At 42.5% G+C, this 21,407-nt stretch overlaps 1 protein-coding gene across 1 annotated transcript in view; it reads left to right on the top strand.

Annotated features, from left to right (window-relative positions):
- LOC108801188 (circularly permutated Ras protein 1-like) overlaps positions 1-9,556 on the top strand; it is a 35,492-nt gene extending 25,936 nt beyond the window's left edge. The window contains exons 15-19 of the mRNA XM_018573118.1: positions 4,551-4,635; positions 5,890-5,996; positions 6,362-6,474; positions 8,650-8,761; positions 9,502-9,556. Of these exons, the coding sequence (XP_018428620.1) occupies positions 4,551-4,635; positions 5,890-5,996; positions 6,362-6,474; positions 8,650-8,761; positions 9,502-9,556 (472 nt within the window). The remainder of the gene's footprint in view (positions 1-4,550; positions 4,636-5,889; positions 5,997-6,361; positions 6,475-8,649; positions 8,762-9,501) is intronic.
- Positions 9,557-21,407: the final 11,851 nt, after the last annotated feature.

Consider the following 21,407-nt stretch of genomic DNA (forward strand, 5'->3'; position numbering starts at 1 on the left):
CAACCCTCGACAAACAAGACTACTCAAAGGTACATGACAGTATCAGACAGCCATCACGGAGTCTGAAAAGGAGGCCTCTATAATGGAAGAACTTTGCCAGTATATTGTAGCTCTGTCTCAAGCCGATAAAGGTTTGGAAGAAGGCTATTTTTAACTGGAAGGCAGACTTGAATCTTTGTCTCGACCTACTGCATCTGTCTCACCACCATCTCCTGCTATTCCACCAGCTTATTCCACCAGCTGCTGGAGCCTCCGCTGCTGATCCAGCCATCCAGTTTCCTCCACCAGAACCACTGGGACTGAAGCAAATTCTGTGTGTTCCAAAACGCATGTAAATGATATTTTATCTTACAACCTCGTACCTTTTCCTCTGAAACCACCAAAGTGGGATTTGTCATCTCACTCTCACAGGTGGAGCACAGACACCGACTGGAATGACGTTGCTCTGCACTGCCAGTTCCGGCTCGGACTTTCTGATTTACTTAAAGAAGAGCTGGCATGTGTAGGAATTCCTGATTCTATGGAACACCTGATTAGGCTCTCAATTCAGATCGACAGGCAGCTAAAGGGAACGCAGAACAGAGAAAAAAATAAATCTTGTCCATCATGGATGCTGCCTAAGTTACCATCTTCCATCATCCCTGCTGCTGTCCCTCCTATCAATTCTACATCTGCTTGCACCGTTGAACCATATGAACCCATGCAGCTTGGCCTTATCCTGGCTCCTTTGTCTCCAGAGGAAAAGAACCGTCACCGTCAAATGAACCTCTGCCTTTACTGTGGGGAGACGGGGCATTATGTAAGATCTTGCCCCAACAAACACCATACGTGCAGATTCTCATTCTCGCAAGCTTCTGCCTTAATGTCTGATCAGACGTCAAACATTGTTATTCCCGTTTCCTTACAGCTGCCGGAAGGGGAATTCAAGACTCAGGCCGTAATTGATTCAGGGGCATGCAGTTGCTTCGTGGATCAACCGTTTCCTCAACTTCATCACCTAACTTTACAATCCAGATCTCAAAGACTTACCATTCATTTGGCTGATGTTATGTCAACAGGAAATCTGTCCAGAACTATATCAGACTGTTCCTCCTCAGAACCATGACTTCCTGGATCTTTTCAACAAGCAGAAAGTGGACACCTGGGGCAAAAATTCCTTATGGACGTATTTATCCCTTGTCAGAACCTGAGCTAGAGGTTTTGAAAGAGTACATTGCTGAAAACCTAAAGAAAGGATTCATCAGCTAATCCACCTCTCCTGCTGGAGCTGGAATATTCTTTGTCGAAAAAAAAGACCATACACTGCGCCCATGTATAGACTTCAGAGACTTGAATCAAATAACTGTTAAAAATCGTTATCCTCTTCCCCTTATTCCAGAACTGTTCATAAGGCTTCGCTCTGCTACTATCATCACCAAACTTGATCTTCGAATGGCTTACAACCTTGTTAGAATTTGAGAAGGGGATGAATAGAAGACAGTTTTTCATACTCGTTTTGGCCACTACGAATTACTGGTCATGCCGTTCGGTCTCTGCAACACCCCTGCCAAATTCCAACACTTTGTTCACAATGTTTTTTGGGACTTCCTTGACCAATTTTTAATAGTATATCTGGATGATATTCTTATTCTTTTCTCACTCTCTTGAATAGCATCGTAAGCAGGTGAAACTAGGCTTGGCCAGGCTTTGACTTTATGGACTATTTGCGAAGGCCGAGAAATGTGAAATTGAAAAACAGACTATTCAATTCCTTGGCTTTGTGATTTCCACTACGGGTATTGTTATGGATCCCAAAAAAGTGTCTGCAGTTCTGGTTTAGACAAGAAAGGTGTGCAGCGCTTCATAGGCTTCGCTAGTTTTAACAGAAAGTGTATTCAAAGTGTATTATAGCACCGATTACTCAGCTTACCAAGAATCAGGCCCATTTTCAGTGCTCCTGCAACTCAAACTGCCTTCAATGAGCTTAAGAAGCTGTTCACTTCTGCACCCATTCTAAGGCAACCTACGTTGTCATTTGTCCTGGTGGTGGACGCATCTGAGAATGCGGTGGGAGCAGTGCTATCCCAAAGTGCTATCCCAAAGGCAAGGTCCAAAGTCTTTGTTACATCCTGTAGCATTCTTTTCACGCAAGCTTAGCCCTGGAGAAAGAAATTATAATGGGGATCGGGAGTTGCTTGCCATCAAACTTGCACTGGAAGAATGGTGCTACCTTTTGGAGGGGGCTGCTCAGCCAATTTTGATATTGGCAGACCACAGGAATATCTGATGTCTGCTGAACGTTTAAATCTTCGACAGGCAAGATGGGCGTTGTTCTTTTCAAGCTTCAACTTTCATATTACCTATCGCCCAGGATCCAAGAATGGGAAAGCTGACGCCTTGTCAGGGATATTTCCTAAATGTGAACCCACTACTGGCCCTGATATGATCCTGCAGGCTGGTAATTTCCTAATATTACAAGAAGACCTAATCTCGCAGATTCGAAAGAGCAACCTCCAAAGATCTAGTTCCCTTTAAATGTGGAGGTCTGTGAAGAGAATGGACTTCTGCTAAACGGTAAAATTTTTGTACCACAGAGCCTTCGTACAGGGGTATTAAAGAATTGCCATGACGCTCCCCTGGCTGGACATTTTGGCTTTCGCAAAACTTAGCATTTTGTCCAACGTTATTTCTGGAGGCCGAACTTGAGAACTGTTTGCCAAGATTACATGAATTCTTGGATTATCTGTTTACGGAATAAAGGGAGTCACTCTGGGGGTTCGGGTTTGCTGGAGTCCCTACCAGTCCCTGACAGACCATGGGTTTATATCTCAATGGACTTTATCGTGGAACTTTCCCCCTCTGAAGGGTTCAAAGGAATCTTTGTAGTGGTGGATCATTTCTCCAAGAAGGCACATTTCTCTTCAATCAAGGGGGTTCCTCCATCAGCAGCCCAGACAGCACGCATGTTCATCAGAGACAATGTTAGACTTCATGGCCTTCCAAACAGCAGTGTCTCTGACCGGGGGTACAATTTACCTCTACATTTTGTAAAGCCTTATGTGAGGCATTAGAGATCTAAATATGTCTATCTTCAGCCTATCATCCCCAGTCCAATGGCCAAACAGAAAGAACGAACCAGACACTGGAGCAATATCTCCGTTGTTTTTCCTCATTTTCACAAGTTAACTGGATCTTGCTACTTCCCATGGCGGAGGTTGCATATAATAATTCTATTCACTCTGCATCTAACCGATCTCGATTTTTTTTTACAATTGCGGTTTTCATCCAGCCTTTCTTCCTCTGACGTTGTCAGATTTTGCATTAGCAGCAGTTCAAGACACACTGGAATTTCTTGGATCAGCAATCCAATGATGCAGGACACAATTTCCAAGGCTCAAAGTGACAGCAAAAATAATTTTGACAAGAAAAGAAGGGGAAATTTGGACCTGAAACCTGGGGATCATGTCTGGCTTTCCACAGCAAACTTGAAATTAACCTGCCTTCCAAAAAGTTGGGTCCTGGGTTTTTTGGTCCTTTTCCTGTTGAAAAAATAATTAATTCTGTGGCCTACAAACTGAGGCTGGCTTCTACCTATAAAATCCATCTGGTATTTTGTCTCCCTGTTAAAGCAAGATGTTCCCAACTCTTTTTCTAATCCTTCCATTGGAGTTCCAGAACCTGTTATTGTGAATGGTGATGAAGAGTTTGAAGTCGAAATCATCTTGGACTGCAGGAAACGTAGAGGTGTAACCCAGTTTTTAATCAAGTGTAAGGGGCCTGCTCATATAGCTTTGCCAGTATCTGTGCGCATGTTCAAGCATGTGTACACGCATTGCCATGTGTGCTGACTTGTAGTTTGAGCTTTGGCGCCCTTTGGGCTATTTAGGCTCTGACGTCCAGTCCTCCTGTGTTGTCTGATTTTTAGCTTACCTGTGTTCCTGAAGTTCCTGTATTCTGATCTGCTTACCTGTTACCGAACTGGCTTTGCTTGACCTTCTGCTGCTCTCCTACATTTCTGAACCTCAGCTTGCTTCTGACCACCGCTTCTGTCTACTCCTGGTACCGCATTGCCTGCACGTCATATCCGGCACTCGTGCCCCTCTGTGTCCCTGTACTCAATTCAGGTGCTCTGAGACCAGAGTTGTAAGAGAGGCAACCCTCGTCACACCAGACTCCTCAAAGGTACATGACACAAGATCACCTCTCATTCATTAAATCTACTTGACAGCCTTCTGGCTTTCTCAAGGGGCACGAGAATCTGGCTGCTCTGTTACCTGGAGACACTGATAAATGCAAAATATGTGCAGAATACTGAACTTCTTTCTGGTCCTGTATCTGCTGTTTTAGGACATGTAACTCTGAAACTAGAATTCAACTTTTGGCCTTGCTGGCTTAATATATTTGGGAGCCAATTAGGGTTCTACCACCTGATTCTATAGTTGCCACACATTTCATATACACTATCATTATTGCACTATTATTACATCATACACTATTATTAGAACATTATAGTTCTATGGAAAAAGGATTTTGGTAGACTGTATATATCAATGTGTATGTGTCTTTTGTAGTGTTGTGGTGTCAGTGGTGACGATAGAAGGAACAGACTGCAGACTTCCTGAACTGGGACAACTTGCCGATAAGACAGGAGGAAAGGTATGCAGTTTTTAGTGCTGATGCATATGTGTCATGTATATGTATATCAGGTAATACTGTAATCATCAATCAATAGAGCCTGCAGACCTGTGACCCAAGGTGCCCCAAGCCATTTCAGATTTTTGTTTGGCATTGTAGTGTTGGTTCTTTGACTTTTTATTAAACAGTGCCCCCTGGAAAGCTCCTGTGAACTAGGCCACTGCAAACCATTAAAGGAAACAAAGATTATATGTTTGAAGCATTCTTTTGATAGTTTGTTGTATAGAGTATGGTCTGAGTATGATCGTGCAAAACTGGTGGCCCAAGGAGGTATCTAAGAAATAGGAAGGTTCGTAGTGTACTAAAATAAATGTTTTTAATTAAGATACCCTGTTTATATGTTGCAAATTCAATAAATGGAGTGATTTTAAGAAAGGATTTTATTAATTGGCACCGAAAAACCCCCCAACATATACTGTATATGTAAAGTTTGTACTTTTTTTGATTTTTTTTTTTTCTAAATTTCTTAGGGGTCTATTCACTAAGTTGCCGAGGGCAGCCGAGTGAACAACCGACACCAAGTGAAGTGAAATTTCAGATGGCGTTTATTTGCACTGGTCAATGTAGTGCTGGGCTTTGGTTACTGTTTCATTCAATGCAGAGATCAAATGTATATCAGATCCAAAAGCAATGAAAAAAATCAGTTCTTTAAAACCAAAAGTAATTGCTGAAGGGTACCAAAATATTATGCAATATTTACCAGAGTTTGAAGATTAGCATGTAGACACCATTAAAAAACGAACCACTTGACATTGACAGACACAGAATGACTACGCATACAATTAACTTTGGTGAAGATTTATGTATAGAGCTGCAAAAAAAAACCTGATGTATATATGTGACTGATAGAACCCATGCAGATTGCTAGGCAGCATTATGTACAGCAGGCAGTGGCTACAAATGCACATTTTTAAGGGGTGCAAATCAGCTACTTGTTACAGGAAAAGCAAGTAAAAGTGTTTAAATGGTTATTTTGAGTGATTTAATTATGATTCAAATCATCCTGATTTTTAAATAGCCTGGTATTTAGAAATGATCCATTAATTTTTTTAAACAGGATTTGAAACCATCTCAAAAACAAATTCCAATGGTAAAAGCTAAAATGCAGTATAGCATGACTATTTTATGTTGCTTTATAACTCTGTTGGATAAATGCCTATTATGTATTTTACTTGATGCGGGCATTACTCTATTCTCATTGTTTGTCTTGGCTAGGTAAATATTGTACATCCTTCAAATTTGGCCAAGGAATTCCAGTCTATCCTGGATGAACAAATTAATGCTACGGATGTGGAAGTAAAGGTTTATCTTCCCCATTCTATGTAAGTAAAGTTGTGTAAATTCTTAAGGAAAAACAAATTATCCTTTTTAATTTCCACTATCATCTACAGTACTGTACAATTACAAATTGCACAATTTTGTATGGAGGGTTATGATTTAATTAGTTAAAATGCATAATACTTCTGCACATACTGAAATAGATGAGAAATATATTTTGAGAGTGACTGTGATAACACTTCTGTTTTTACTGTGGTATACACATACATATTTGAAGGTTTGCCATATATTTCAAGACTATCTATATATTTGTTCTATACACTGAAAATGAATCCAGTTTAGTTCATGCTGTATTTCTCTGCGAGGCATCATATACGTTTTCATATCCTTTTCTCTTTTTTGTATTCAGGCATTTCTTCTATGAGGCACATACTGAGCCTATTTTACAAAGGAAACTTGGAAGTACAAATGCTGACACTGTGCTGTCCACAGAATTTACTATCCATTCATCCAAGACTAAAGGTAGGATCATAGAAATTTTCTAAACGTTTAAAAACACTATTGAAAAATGCTTTGAGTAAACAACCATGTAGGGATGCACCGCTACCGGTTTCTCAGTATCGGGTACGAGTACCGATATTTTTTCACCAAGTTATGAGGAAGTATGGAGGGCGGGTAATGACTCGCTGCCGGGCTTCCTGATTGGTCAGCTTCCTGAGCAATCGGGTCGCTGCTTCTGCCGCTGGTCTCAGCCGAATGCTGCACGTGTGCGGTGCAGCGAGCCAATTCTCACCCCTTCTCCCGTGTTCCCTGTGGAGGTGGTGAAGGCTGTGAGCAGGCGCAGTGGTGGAGGTGTGGCGAGAGGTGGGTTGGGCTGAGGGGGAGACTGCGTAGACATGCTTCCTCATCATCAAGTGACGAGGAGGCATGGAGCCTGCTTCCTGGCCAATCAGGAAGCCGGGGGGGGGGGGGATCCCTATTGACCTGGAAGCCAACTTCACGCTTCCTGGTGTTCCGCTATCGGGATAAGTATCGGGAGCATTTGCATTAGTATCGGCACAGATATCGAAACTAGTATCGGTATCGGAGCATCCCTACAACCATGATAGGACTGAGTGGAAATATAATAGTGAAAAATTACAGGCATAGTGGACAATAAAGAGAAACAAGATAGTTGTACAGTATTTATTATGGTAGCCTATGATAGATCATAGGTTACCAACCATTGTTAACACTTTCTACTACACCAGTAACATTAGAGGTCACCTTTTAACCCTGAATAGTACCATGTCCACTTCTGTTTTATACAATATGCATCTTGTCTGTCTCTCCTATCTATCCTTGGGGTACAGAGCATTTCATTTGGGGTACATGGCCTTCCTTTTGGAGGCTGGACACCAGGCAAGGGAAGACAATTTGCTTCTGTCCTTGCACAAAGGACTGGATCTTCACTCTTTCTTGTTTTATTTTACTCTAGAGTACTTCTTTTTTTAATTTCAAATCAAAGATACAGCTATGGAATAGCAGATAATTTGAATAAGGTTTTTCAATAAAATGATCACTGTTGTATTATATCTCATGGTAAACCAGAACTAGTCTATTAAAAGTATTTACTTACTTTTAAAGGACTGATGTATCTTTGGAATTAAATATTTGACCACGCTTACTACGGGTGTTGTGGCGACACAGGCCCTAAGTCTCATGTATATGATTGACTAAGAAACCATGTCCTGAAGTCATCAATTTCAAAATGTGTGTTTTCACTGCCTTTGAAAATGTGTCCTCTTTATATTCCTCCTCGTGAGTATGCTATTCAGAATGATAATGTATTAGGGTTTCCTTTAGGGCTGCACCGATACCAGTATCGGTGCCAATACTGTGCATTTGTACAAGTACTCGTGAAAATGCCCTTATACTAAATACCGATACCTGCGCTTTACATTTTTAAACTGAAGCAGCTGCCTACGGTCCTGCCCTTGCTGGGAACCTCGGCAACCTTCCTGTGAACCACGGTGCCCGTTTACAGTGTCGGCCGCGCATCATTTTCTCCTTCCCGGGGAACCACACCACCTGCCTAGGAGAGCCACCGGACCCCCGCACATTCCTTCTGAGACCCCGCACATTCCTTCTGAGACCCCGCACATTCCTTCTGAGACCCCGCACAGCCCTCCTGAGACCCCGCACAGCCCTCCTGAGACCCCGCACAGCCCTAGTGAGACCTTCTGGAGACATCAGGCTGGCATCCCGGAGCAGTACAGAGTATGTAGTTTCATATTATTCTGCATTGCTGTATAATGCATTGTATTGTTGGGATTTGTAGTCCTCTATAGCTGTTGGTAGTCTGCATTGATTTGTATTGCCTCTACAGCTTGGAGTCAGTCGCAGAACTACCTGGGTCGCAGCAGTTGCAGCTGTGCCCGGGTCCTAATGCCCCACCACTGTCCTAAAATTATTAGTCTATTGTTTTAGAAAAACTGTCACATGACACACAAAAAAGTATCGGTAATTGGTATCGGGGAGTACTTGAGGGAAAGTATCGGTACTTGTACGCGGTCTTGAAAAAATGGTATTGATGCATCCCTAGTTTGCTTGCTTCTACCTATTACAATACATAAAATAATACATTTTTTTTCAATATTAGACATACATTTATTCTGATATTTGGTGAAGGTAAATGTATTGTTTTGCTGATAACAGAAGTCCTGCGGCATTCCCAGCTACCTGTACAGGTGCAGTTAACATATACCCTCGCAGATGGAAGAAGCATACACCGGATCATCAGCCAAAAGAGACCAGTGACCAATGACAGGTAAAGCAAACCATGAGGAACATTACTGTGGCTGTGGTAAGATGATACATTTCAATAATTATTTTAGTGTGTAAAATCCTGAACTGGTTGCCAGCTCTGATGACTCTGGAATTGCTAGGCCACTTTTTGGGTTATATGAGGATGGGATCCATCCTAATTGAATCATACTCTAACTCAATTTAACCCTAAACATTTTTGTTGATATTCAGAAGAGAAGGGAATTTAACTGAAGTATTGCTATGGGCAATACAATCAGAATTTGTGTCATGTTGGAGTTATAGTATGCCGGTAGTGGTGGTCATACTAGCTGCTGTTGTGCCAAATTACACCCCAGGAAGCGATGGCAGTACACAGAGATGTGTACCTTCAAATAACACCCAAAAATGACTGATAGTGGGGTAAAGCTTTATCATCCAGGTAAAATTTTGAATTTAATGGACTATGTTCCAACTAAGATAGGAGTAAGACCAGAGCTGTTTAGTGTTCACATTTGTGCATGTCTGGGGTTTAGTTTGTCGTAATAAAGATCACTGGAAAAGGAGATTATATGGTATATCCATAATGTAAAGCCAGAGTATGCCTTTGGATATCTGTTGTAGACCTGAACACAATGGAAGCATAGGACCCTGTGATTGTGGCAGATATCAGTAGATGTATGCTTGATTTGTGATGTAATATGTTACATTTATGTAACTTTACAGTATAACTATGTAATCTTTAGCCTTTGTTCTGGTGGTTAGGTTTAAAACCTTTGTTTTCTCTCTAGTGTTGCTGTTCGAGAAGCCATCAACTTGAATGTCCTACAGACCCACAGCGTCCAGTTCTGTGCTCATCTTGCTATGAAAGGCCGTGTGAATGAGGCCACAAAAGTTGCCTTAGAGCTAAAAGAGCTTGTAGATCTTGTAATGTAAGTATGGCTAAATATCATTTAATATGAATGACTAAAAATTTACAAAACTCTGAAATGTATTAAATTGGAATGCTGAATGCAGACGTAGTCAAATCCATCTTACCTTAAAATCCATCTTACCTTAAAAAAGAGTTTCTGCTTTTATGGCTGCAATTTCTTATCTATGATATTTAATTAGATTTATATACAGTAATAACTAATTTTGCTAAAAAACTTTATTCTACTCATAGCTTTTATTGACAAATGAACAACTACCTGTGTATTTGTCCATTAAAAATGCCTCCTGCTTTACAACACACTTAATTTATGCATCTGATTTTCTTATCTTACTGCATGTCTATGTGCTGAGATCTATTCACAGTAACTGAAAACAATATACTCTCCAGGTAGGTATACCGGAACTGATTTTCTTAAAGGATTTCGACTCGAACATCGGCAGTTTGTGTGTTCAGCAAACACACGAACTGTCAGGGCATTTGACGGGCTGTTCGCCTGCCGAGCTCCCCGCAAGCCACTGTGCCCTGTGAGCCCTGATTGGCTAAGTTAGGTGCAAGATTTTGCCCAATCAGGGCCCAGTACTCTGTAAAAACCATGATTGGGCAAAGTCATGATGACTTTGCCCAAACATGGTTCACCTGTTAGATGCCATACAACTGTAAACAGTTGGGCGGAGCTAGCTGTCACCTCTAGCTCTGCCCAATTGTTTATATGTTGCCGGCATATGTCAAAATTAAATTATGCGGCGTGAGTTCGTCGCGAGTGGACGGCGGTCATCGTCTAAAAAAAAAAATTATTTATTTTATGTTTTATTGTTTTATTTTTTATTTTGTTGAGTCTTTGTCGTCATGGACAACGCTGGATGTCGTAATTGACGCTGGATTACGTCGGTGGATCCATTTTTTTTTTTAAAATAAAAAAACTTGTCAAAAACTTGTCTTTTGTTTTTTTCCAAATAAAGGATTTTTTCAAAAGTGTGGCCTCTTTTTTACAATTTTATTTAACCCTTTAGTGAATGGGTAGGTGTACAAGTACCCTTTACTCATTCACAAGAGGGGGGCCGCATCTGGGTGCCCCTACACTGATGTGAATAAGCCCTCCTGTCTGCGCCCCCAGAACCAACGCCCCAGGGCTTGTGACCCTTGTCCCCATCGGCACGAGGACAAGGATTTTTTTTTTTACGTGGAGTCCCATCTACAATTCCTACCAGACCTAAAGGCCTGGTATTATTTGGGAGGGGGAACCGCACACTTTTTTTTTCTTTTTTTCCTTTTTAAATGTCATTTTTTTCTTTACAAATGTCAGTTTTGCTGCAGCAGGTTCTATACATCTTACAGATGCGCCACTTTACAGGCAGTTTAAGGGGACCCCCAGTTTTTTGTTCATTGATTCCTGTCCCCCAGGGCAGTACCCGAATCCCTTTTTTATGGCCATTAACTTGCATATAAGCCTTCAAAATGGGGTCAATTGGTATTCAAGGTTCTACCCCCATAGACTTGCATTGAGTTCGAGTTCGAATTCAAACTTTTTTTCCATGTTCTAAAGTTTTCAAATTCGGACCAAACGGGGGTGTTCGGCTCATCACTACTTTAAAGTGAATCTTCACTTTGACCATGCATGGCAAAGCAACAGGTTTACTTTATGGAGACCTCCACAGACATACAGTTTTTTTAAAATGTGTATTTGGATGCTTGCCTGGCCTACAGACTTAAATGTGTAAAATGCAATTCCTTATATACAATAATTTAAATTGCTTTGGCTTTTTAGGAGACATGAAACATATGGGGACCAGGGAGTTGTGTATGAAGACTGGGAGAATGCTATGGCTCCTATCTATGAAGATTTGCAGGTCTATGTACAAGTGAGTACTAAAAGGACAATAAAAGTAAACACATTGTACATCCTATGTAAAGATGGTAGTAATAATAATAATAATAAACACTGACAGTGATCATTTTGTTAACGCTTACAGACTAAAGTTTGCCATAGACATTAGAGGAATGACAGTTGCCCATGCACAATCCACTCTTCTTTAGATGTTGGCATGGACAAATGCTGGGTCTGACTGACCAGTCGTGTTTAGCCTATGTAGAGGGATGGGATAGTATTACATCTACACCTTCAGTGTATGTTGAGGTAAACAAAAGCAACCACACAAGATTTTTTAATCAGATTTTCAGATTTTTTTTAATGCAGATTTTAATCAGCATTTTCCCAGATGCCGCTGTCTGCAGTGTCAGACAGCAGCATCTGGCAGAGGCCATAGGTATAAGATCTGCACCCCAACTGCCTAAAAATGGCTGAATCTTATGCCTACAAGTGCCTTAAGGGTACCCATCTCCTAAGCCTTTCTATCGGTCTGTGAAGACATCCATCACACTAAAGAACAGTTGGGAGGCTCAAGAGGTAGGATATGTGGGAAGAGGCTCTAAATTTACAGGAAAGATCCAGAAATCGGCAGCATTTCTAAATCTACTAATCATTTGAATTGTGGTTTTGGCTGTAGAAATTCTCTGCTTTTTTTATATGTTTAGTTTGATTTGCCTAAGTTTGTGACATGTTTTTGTAGAGGTTTTGAGCTTGTGTAATAGAACTGTTGGCTATAGTACTACTTTACAGTTTGTGGTGCAAGTGAGTGTGTGTGTGAGTAGTAATGAGTATGTACTATTATAAAATACTACAAGATTCTAGGGAAGAATATTATTGGCTCTAGAGCATGAACCACAGTGGTGGAAACTGTGACCAAGCACATGTTTTCTGAAACCAGCCATATTTATATGACTTTTCCAGGGTCTAAAACCAGTATAACCATTTTGAGGCCCTAGAATTGGTAATATACTGTATATTGTTATAGCATAGTCATATTGTATCCAATGACATCAATGCTTGGTGCAAAATCATATCATGTTCTATGTGCAGTGTTCTATGTGTCATGTACAATCCTATAACTTGTTATATGCTACACTGCAACATGAACAATTACATTACAATATATCCGCAGTTACATCACTGCATTTTGTAGGCTTGTACCACCTCTTGCACCAGCCTTGACATTTCTATTCATAACCCTAAAGTACTGTTATCTGTGTGAACTGTTCTATGTAAATTTGTGTCAATATCTTTATATTTAGGAAGAATCATCGAAGAAGAACAATGTGGATACCGCCACAGTAGCTCCTGCACTAAAAGTAAGTAGGATAATTTAACAATGTATTGACAATTTATACTAATTATGTTTTTGGAGGTATATGTGGGAATATGTATGGCAAGGGAAGCTGAATAAACAGTCTAAGTGCTTTCCTAGTCCAGGTTTAGGCAACTTTGGCACTCCGGCTGTGGTGAAACTACAAATCTCTTTAGGCCTCTGCCTCTAGGAGTCATGACTGTGGCTGTCAGAGTCTTGCAAGACTTGCAGAGTCGGGGCAATGCCTCATGGGAGTTGCAGTTCCTCAACAGCTGGATTGCCAAGGTTGCCTACCCCTGTCCTAGTCTATAATCTGTAGAAATTACCAATTTAACCTTGTACATATCATATGTATGCATACATTTCCCTTTCCATCCATTTGAAATGCACTGCAATGACCCAGTTCACAGCTTAATATGGCACCACATACTTGGTGGGGTGGAAACTTATGCACCTTTAACACAGTGATAACTGATAGGAATGTCTGTATGCATGTATAGGAATTGAAAGATAAGCAGAGCATTATCAGAGTAGTCTAGGGTCCTGGCCAGGTCAAAAGTCAGGGCTGGTGACACAGTTTTGTGTTTAGGTTAGAAGCTAGAATTAGAAGCAACACAGGTTCTAGGAAAGACCACCAGCTAGGATTAGGGTAGATGACACAGGTTGTTGGTTAGTTCAAGAGCCACAGACAGGACAGGTGAGACAGCTCCTTGGACAGATCACCACCTAGAAGTAGGATAGATGGCACAGGTTGTTGGCAAGGAACCTAAGAAGCTAGGTTAAGAAAAGGTGACACCTTTTTCCTGAACTGGTCACCTGCGAGGATTATTGCAGACGGAACAGGTTCTTGGTGAGGGTGGAAGGCAGGGTCAGGATTGATTGCACAGATTCATGGTTGGCAAGTTTGGATATCAAGACCGCAGAAATACCTGACTTAAAAACAAATATTGTGGTTGTGCCAACCAGTCAGATTATGCATAGATAACTGAGTCAAGAGATACAAGAAAATATCACATGGCACACATGAACACCTTCCAGCATCCAATAAGAACCTCTCATTACAGTTCACATATTAGACTGACAGCAGATTTCTAAAGCAGGTGCCTGTATGATTCTATACAGAAATGGCAACCACACAAATCAATTTGTAACTAGCCTTTTAAAGTAAGGGGCTCATGGAAGAGCTTTGCACAGTACTAACACAAAGATTTCCCAGCACACTTACCAGCCAGCCTGCAAATAACATTACACTGTCTAATAATTTAATTTGCATTTTATTTGCACAACTTTTGTAAAATATGTGGAATGCACACTGGCTCGTCAAGGCTCACTTGTCTGTGGTCCTAATGTGAGCCTCCATCATATATAGCAATAGATAAAATGGAGTGCAGGTAATTCCTGAAGGTAGGCCATTTCTACTTAAAGGCATAGACACACCACAAGCACGGCACAATGGTAGCTGAAGATTCTTCGGATATCTCATGCAGCACTCAAAAAGCACAAAAACTAAGTTGCTCTGTTATGGAAATCTCAACTGCAGTTCAAACAGTTTCATCCAGTTCTCCCCATCCTTCTTCTCGCTAATTGTCACAATGCACGGTATTTCCAATGACAATGAGTTATGTGAGGTAACAAGCTGGAGCTTCACTTTCTGTTCTGGAGACTGTCATAACTCCAACGGTGCTGCTGCAAATATCTGAATAGGGCTTGCTGACTGTTTATTTGGTTACTAGTATGACAGATGTGCTTTAAATGGCATGAAGGCACCCAGAGGCAGCGCTAGACTTTGTGAGGCCTTAGGCAAAGTTCGAATGTGAGGCCCCCCACTTACACCCATACTGAAAAAAATGCAAACGATAATTAAAAATGAGCTGTGATAGTAGAGAGGCGGACGGGGCCACGGGCCAGTGCAAGCATTTTTGCCTACACAGGCCCCACCTCCATGGTGCCCTCAGGCGACCGCCTATGCAGCCTTACACTAGCACTGGCCCTGGTCCCGTGTCACCCAGGAGATGAGCTGAATTTATACATGGGGTCAGCAAGCTTTTACACACCAAGTGCCATTTTTTACAACCATCAGACAACTGAGTGCCAATGAGCAATAGTGTGCCATAGTGTTAGTTCAATTTCAATTTTTACACTCATAGTTGTAGTGCTAATAGTAAGTTCAACTCACTGATTATGTTCATGTTTTTGCCGCCATTAGCAGCACAACTATAAGTGAAAACACACCCTAAATAACTGGTGCACATGTTCATATTTACATGTGCTGAAAAGTAAACTGGACTTACAGGCCTCAGACCAGAACCAACGCACGGCAAACCTCAGACCAGAACCAACGCACGGCGAACCTCAGACCAGAACCAACGCACGGCAGACCGCACACCAGAACCAACACATGGCAGACCTCAGATCAGCATTAATGCATGGCGGACCTCAGACTAGAACCAACGCACGGCAGAGTGCAGACCAGGACCAACACACAGCAGAGTGCAGATCAGAACTAAACGCATGGCAGACCTCAGACCAGAACCAACAAACTGCAGTCCTCAGACCAACATAAAAAAACTGCTCACCTCAGACCAGCATTAATGCATGGTAAACCTCAGACTAGAAACAATGCAGGGTGGAGCACAGACCAAAACCAACACACGGCAAAGCCCAATGCATGGCAGAGCGCAGACCAGAACCAATGCATGGCAGAGCGCAGACCAGAGTCCAACACACGGCAGAGCACAGACCAGAACCATCACACGGCAGAGCCTAACACACGACAGACCACAGACCAGTACCAATACACGGCAGAGCCCAATGCATGGCAGAGCACAGACCAGAACCAACACACGGCACTGCCTGTGGGGTGTGGGAGGAGACAGGGAGGAGCCTCCCTGTCCCTCACTTGCTTGTCACTGATGAGGCATCTAAGGAACAAAGAGCCCTGGTGCAAGATTTTTTTTTGGGCCCCCGGGCGGGCTAACGGGAGCTGCGGTGACGGCCGCACGGTCAGTTTGACGGGGCAGGCGCCCCCACCCCCCTCACTACGCCACTGGCCGGGAGTGTCGGATGAACCGGCACAGAGACTGGGAGCCTGCCGGCCGCTGGATACTGATCCGGTGGCAGGCAACTGTGCTGGCCCCCCCAGGCTGAAGCCCCGGTGAGGCAGCACCGCCTGCACCGGCGGTAGTCCCGCCACTGGCCAGCAGTGTTTTTTTTATTGGACAGCTTGGACCAATGGTGCGTTGTCATTGGTCCAAACTATCTGCAGAGCTCAAGCCTCTGACTCCAAGTCAGAGGCTTGTTGTAGCTCTGACCTCACTATGTTAGGTTACACAAGCAGTGTGGAAGCCCGCTGCTGTGTAACCTAACATAACTGTCAAAAGCCGGATGCCTAGCCACTTGTAATTAAGAGGCAGCACTCCATCCATGATAGGTCCTATATGTCCGTCATGACAGCCTTCATATGTCCGTCATGACAGCATGTAGCTCTGACCTCACTATGTTAGGTTACACAAGCAGTGTGGAAGCCCGCTGCTGTGTAACCTAACATAACTGTCAAAAGCCGGATGCCTAGCCACTTGTAATTAAGAGGCAGCACTCCATCCATGATAGGTCCTATATGTCCGTCATGACAGCCTTCATATGTCCGTCATTAACTTTAAAAATTCCAACATCTCCATTTGTCAAAGACAAATTGAGACTGATGGATAAAAGCAGCTTTCGATCAATCAGATTCTAACTTTAATTCTCCAAACTGCACTTAAAAATAATAACTGAGATGCGACTACAGATCTGCTCGTGATGATAGCCATACATACTGGGCTGATGAACTCTGTAGCACTTCACACAGTTTACATGAATCACTTCCCTACAGACAATTTTATGGCATTGCTGTGGTCATAATACACATATACTAGGGTCAGTTTGGGTGAAGGCTAATAAACCTATCAATATGTTTTTTTTTTATAGACTGTGGGCAGAGACCACAGCATCCCCTCACAAAGATTGAGGACATGCAAAGTCCTGGCATTGTGTGTCCTTGGAAGGAAATGAACCCAGGGCCAGGGCCGTCTTTACCGCAGGGCATAAGGGGCATTTGCCCTGGGCCCCATAACATGCAGGGACCCACAGCAGCTGTCCCTTTCACACCCAGCGGCAAACAGAAAATGAGCTGTGCGTTTGAGCCTGTGGGGAGACAGAACGGACATCCGTTCTCAGTAGCAGCCAGCCTGTGAAGTGACTGTCTGTCCGTGTGTGTGTGTGTGTCTCCTGCTGTGATCTCCTCCCCCGATGCCTGTCACAGAGATCCGGCAGGCACGGAGGAGAAGGAGGGGGGAAGGTACATCCAGACAGCACAGGTAAATCTGAAAAATGCTGAACTCCATCCTGAATGTTTCTTTTCACTAAGTCCACAGGAGAATAACAGCCCTGCCCCTGAAACATAGACCGTAGAAAATGATGGTAACCGTTTGTTTTTTTTAGACTCCACATGGTGCAGGTTTGTTATAGGTCAGTGACTCACTAGGTGGGGAAACCAGGATGAGTATTGCAGCCCCAAATGCCTGCCCTTTCTAAAACAAATCTAGCATTGTAGTCTTCCAGTATATACAGTATATTACTTATCTGTATTTAACTTTACATTTGTCTTTCGCACACAGGCTGGGGTCTGGGAGCAGGACTGGGGAGGAAGATTCTGGACTGTGTTGTATTTACAGGCATATCACTAAACATGTGCTGAAATGTATATTCAGTCCATGTGTTTAGTAATATGCTGTGTCATTGCAATACAGATTTTACTAATTTATCCATGTTCTGTACTACCTTATAAATCATACAATTAGATTTAAATAAAAATCGTATTGCATTATTTATCAAGTAATATAGAACAAATGTACCAATCAGTGGTGGAATTATCGCCATTGCAACCCAGGAGGCAGCTATGGGGGGCCCAGCCAGGACGAGGAACAAAGGGGTCCCCCTGATGCCGTGCTGGCTGTCACTGGCGTCTGTGAGGAGGAATGCGCCGCTGTTCAGTTCACTGACAACCTGTCAGTGATCTGTGCAGCGGCGCGTTCCTCCTTACAGCCGCTGCTGAGTTAGTAACAGCCAGCAGCTGCGGTGGAGGAAGCCAGCGTCGGCAGTGGGGGAGGAGGCAGGGCCCGGTAGAGGAGGAGACGGGCCCACCGGCGACCATGGAGGAGGCGGGGCCCAGCGGTGGAGGAAGCTGACAGCGGATTGGGGCTGACAGGTAAGAGGTGTGCAGGGTTGTGACCGGCCCACCTGAGACCCTGCAGAGCGCACTAAAGAGTCTATGGTGGGCTCTGCAGGGTCATTCTCAGGTGGGCTGTGTGGAGTCTCACTTGGACTCTGCAAGGGGTGTAACTAGAAATCACAGGCCCCCAAACAAAATTTTGCTGTGGGGACCTGTGATTTCTAATTAGGCCCCTGGTACCAATACATGGTTATATTAGTAAAATCGTTATTGCTTTTACATTACATGACCCCGCACACTTGCTGCAGGGTGTACTGCATTTGCAACATATGCATTCTACATATAATATACACAGAGGCATTTGTTAAAAATGCAACGCACCATGCAGCAAGTGTTCGGGGGCATGCAATGTAAATGCATCACACGATTTTACTGATATACACTGATATTTTACTGATGCTACATTTGTTCTGTACCACCTTATAAATCATACAATAAGATTTTTAATTTAAATCATATTGTATGATTTAAAAAATAGTTCAGAATAAATGTACCAGTATGTGGTTAAATTAGTAAAATACATATTGCATTTATATTGCATGGAGCTGAACACTTGCTGCATGGTGCATTGCATTTTCAACATATGCATTCTACATATAATATAGACTTATGGGTCAAAAATCTGTAATGTAGACTCCATTGCATTGCAGAGTCCTGAGTTTATTGCGGTGCAGAGTCCTGAGTCTATACCAGACATCCCAACTCTCCCGGACGCTCCAGGAGTCTCCCGCTATTAGATAGCGGCTCCCGGCCGCCAGGGCCTCAGCAATTTAAAGTGCTAACCACCTAGCTACAATTAAGTTTAATCTCAATGTATTCCACGTAATTATTCTAAAATGACTTTTTTTTTAGTAATGATTTTCTGAAGGTGGCATTTATTTATAATTTCGTATTTCAGTCATTTTCAGATGATATGGCAAAGATGATATTTCACATGAAGCGGACCAAGAACAAAGTGCTGAGCAGATTGAAGCAGCAAGCAGAATAATGGACATTAACACTTCTGTTACTCCAACATCTCCTTTCAGGACTTTACAACCCCTCAGGGGTGTTGAATATCTCATGCCATCTTAAATGTCGTTACATCTGAACTAAATACATTTGGCCTTATTTATTTTTGTGTGCGGCTCCCTCAAGTGGGAGAAGGGACTACTATGTATGTTATATGCAGAATCTTGGTTAACTGCTGGGAAGTGAGATCAGTCACCAGCATCATACATATCTCTGAGACTACAACAGGGAGTATGTCATTCCATCCCTTATACAATTTGTTGCTGGCTTGAACACCTTTAAAGGAATCCTGTAGAAAGTGGAGTATGGCAGCTGAAATTGCTGATCTCTCCTGAAAATTCTAGTTGCCTGAATCACTGACCTATAACATAGATGCAGATTAAAAGTTCTGGCTTTACTGATCTGCATGTCGCAAAGTACTGAAGCCAAGAAGCTAACGTTCAAAAATGCCAGTCTCTATATGGCTTATGAGCTTGCGTAGGAAGTTTAGAAGCAGCGGTATAAAAGAGCATGGCCAAATGTTCAAGTGTGCGGTGATCAGAAGAAATCCTGCAGAGCACGGCAGCTGCTTCTAGATTTTAAGTGGCATTAGTACATACTGTGGGAAACTATAAGGCAGGGGGTAGCAAAAAAATTAGCCCTCCATCTGTGGTGAAACGACAAATCTGCCTTTGGATGTCATGGCTGTGGCTAACAAAGTCGTGTAATGCCTAATGCAGCCACAGCTGGAGGGCCAACATTTGGCAACCCTGTTATGTTTTATGCAGCCGACCCATATGTTGAGCTGTGCACATTTTGACTCTTATACTTGTGTCTCCTAATAGTGTACCCTTAGACGTGCCCCATCTTTGCAAATTCTTTTTACTGGTTATTCCACTGGGAAGATCTCCCAAGCAGCATCCTAATAGAGATATATGAATGTGGCAGATGGTTCGAACCACCAAGAGCCACTTAAATCTGAAAAATACAGTACCCGAACATTAGGTTTTACATTTCACACTTGAGTGAAAGATTTATCTAAAACTCTGAAATTAAAATTGCTGCCTCCCTCATCAGTGTAAATATAACATACAGTATATACAAGTGGGTCCTCATATGTTTAAATGCATCAGGCAGAATTTGTAAGATGTGGACCATTTTAAGGAAATATGAGTGATCAGACCAAACACATTAAGGTCTCGTTCACACCTAGGTGTATTGCATATGCGCGTGACGTGCGTTTTTTTACAGCGATTCACGGTAAAAAAGTCATGCGTTTCCGAAGGCTACTTGGCTGTATCTCAATGGAAACGCGCAACAAAACGGCCCAAAGTAGTACCTGTACCGGCGTGGGCCGTTTTGTAGCGCGTTAGGGACGGGCGGAAATACGCCAAGGTGGGAACGAGACCATTGAATACAATGGGATTTATATTTTTGAGCGTTTTGTAGAGCGTTTGTCGAGCGTAGAACGCGCTACAAAACGTTCAGGTGTGAACGAGGGCTAATTTTTAATGTGACTGAAATTAAAGCCCATCTCGGAGCAAAGCATGTGCTGCAGTAGCTCACACGCCCATAAACCAGCAGAATTCCACCTCTATGCTTTATGGTGTGCTTCTCTTGATAGACCTTATTGACTCCTCTCCGATCAGTTTACACAGTTCAATTTTGGTCTCATCACTCCAAATGATTTTGTTCTGGAAGTTTTGAGACTTTTCTAGGTGCTGTTTGGCATATTGTAAGTTGGCTCTTTTGTGGAGTCAGGGCAGCTAACATGTTTGAAATCCTGCAGAAATATGTAAAACTTATAAGCATAACTGTTCATACTTTTGTAGAGAACACTAACAAATAGATGTATGCTGCTGCTTAGTAGGTGGATAACAAAATATAAAGTTATTTTATGGAGATTCTACTTTCTCCAGCAGACTTGGCGATCATGGTTAGAGAAGTGTGCAGCTGCCATTTGCTAAACTCCTCTTTTAAATGCTGGGCTGCCACTCAGCCTGCAATACTTTGAATCACTCACCTGGAAGAAGTATGCTGACAAGGACATCTAATCAAGAGTTCTGATTTTTATGTCTGGCATGTCAGGATGAAGGGAAGCCCTGCCACACAAACCTTTCCACCTGGTGATCGTACTTGCTTTCTGGAGAAGGCTATAACTGATTCCACTGAAGCAGACAGTCTTTTACATCGGTTAGTTGCATGCACATACATAGTATAGTGTAAACACCGATTCAAACAATCTATACATTAAAAATATATATATATATATATAGACAATGAACTTTGTTTGGGT

Source organism: Nanorana parkeri, unplaced genomic scaffold, assembly GCF_000935625.1.
Source record: "Nanorana parkeri isolate BGI_ZX_2015 unplaced genomic scaffold, ASM93562v1 scaffold2243, whole genome shotgun sequence".
Taxonomy (NCBI): domain Eukaryota; kingdom Metazoa; phylum Chordata; class Amphibia; order Anura; family Dicroglossidae; genus Nanorana; species Nanorana parkeri.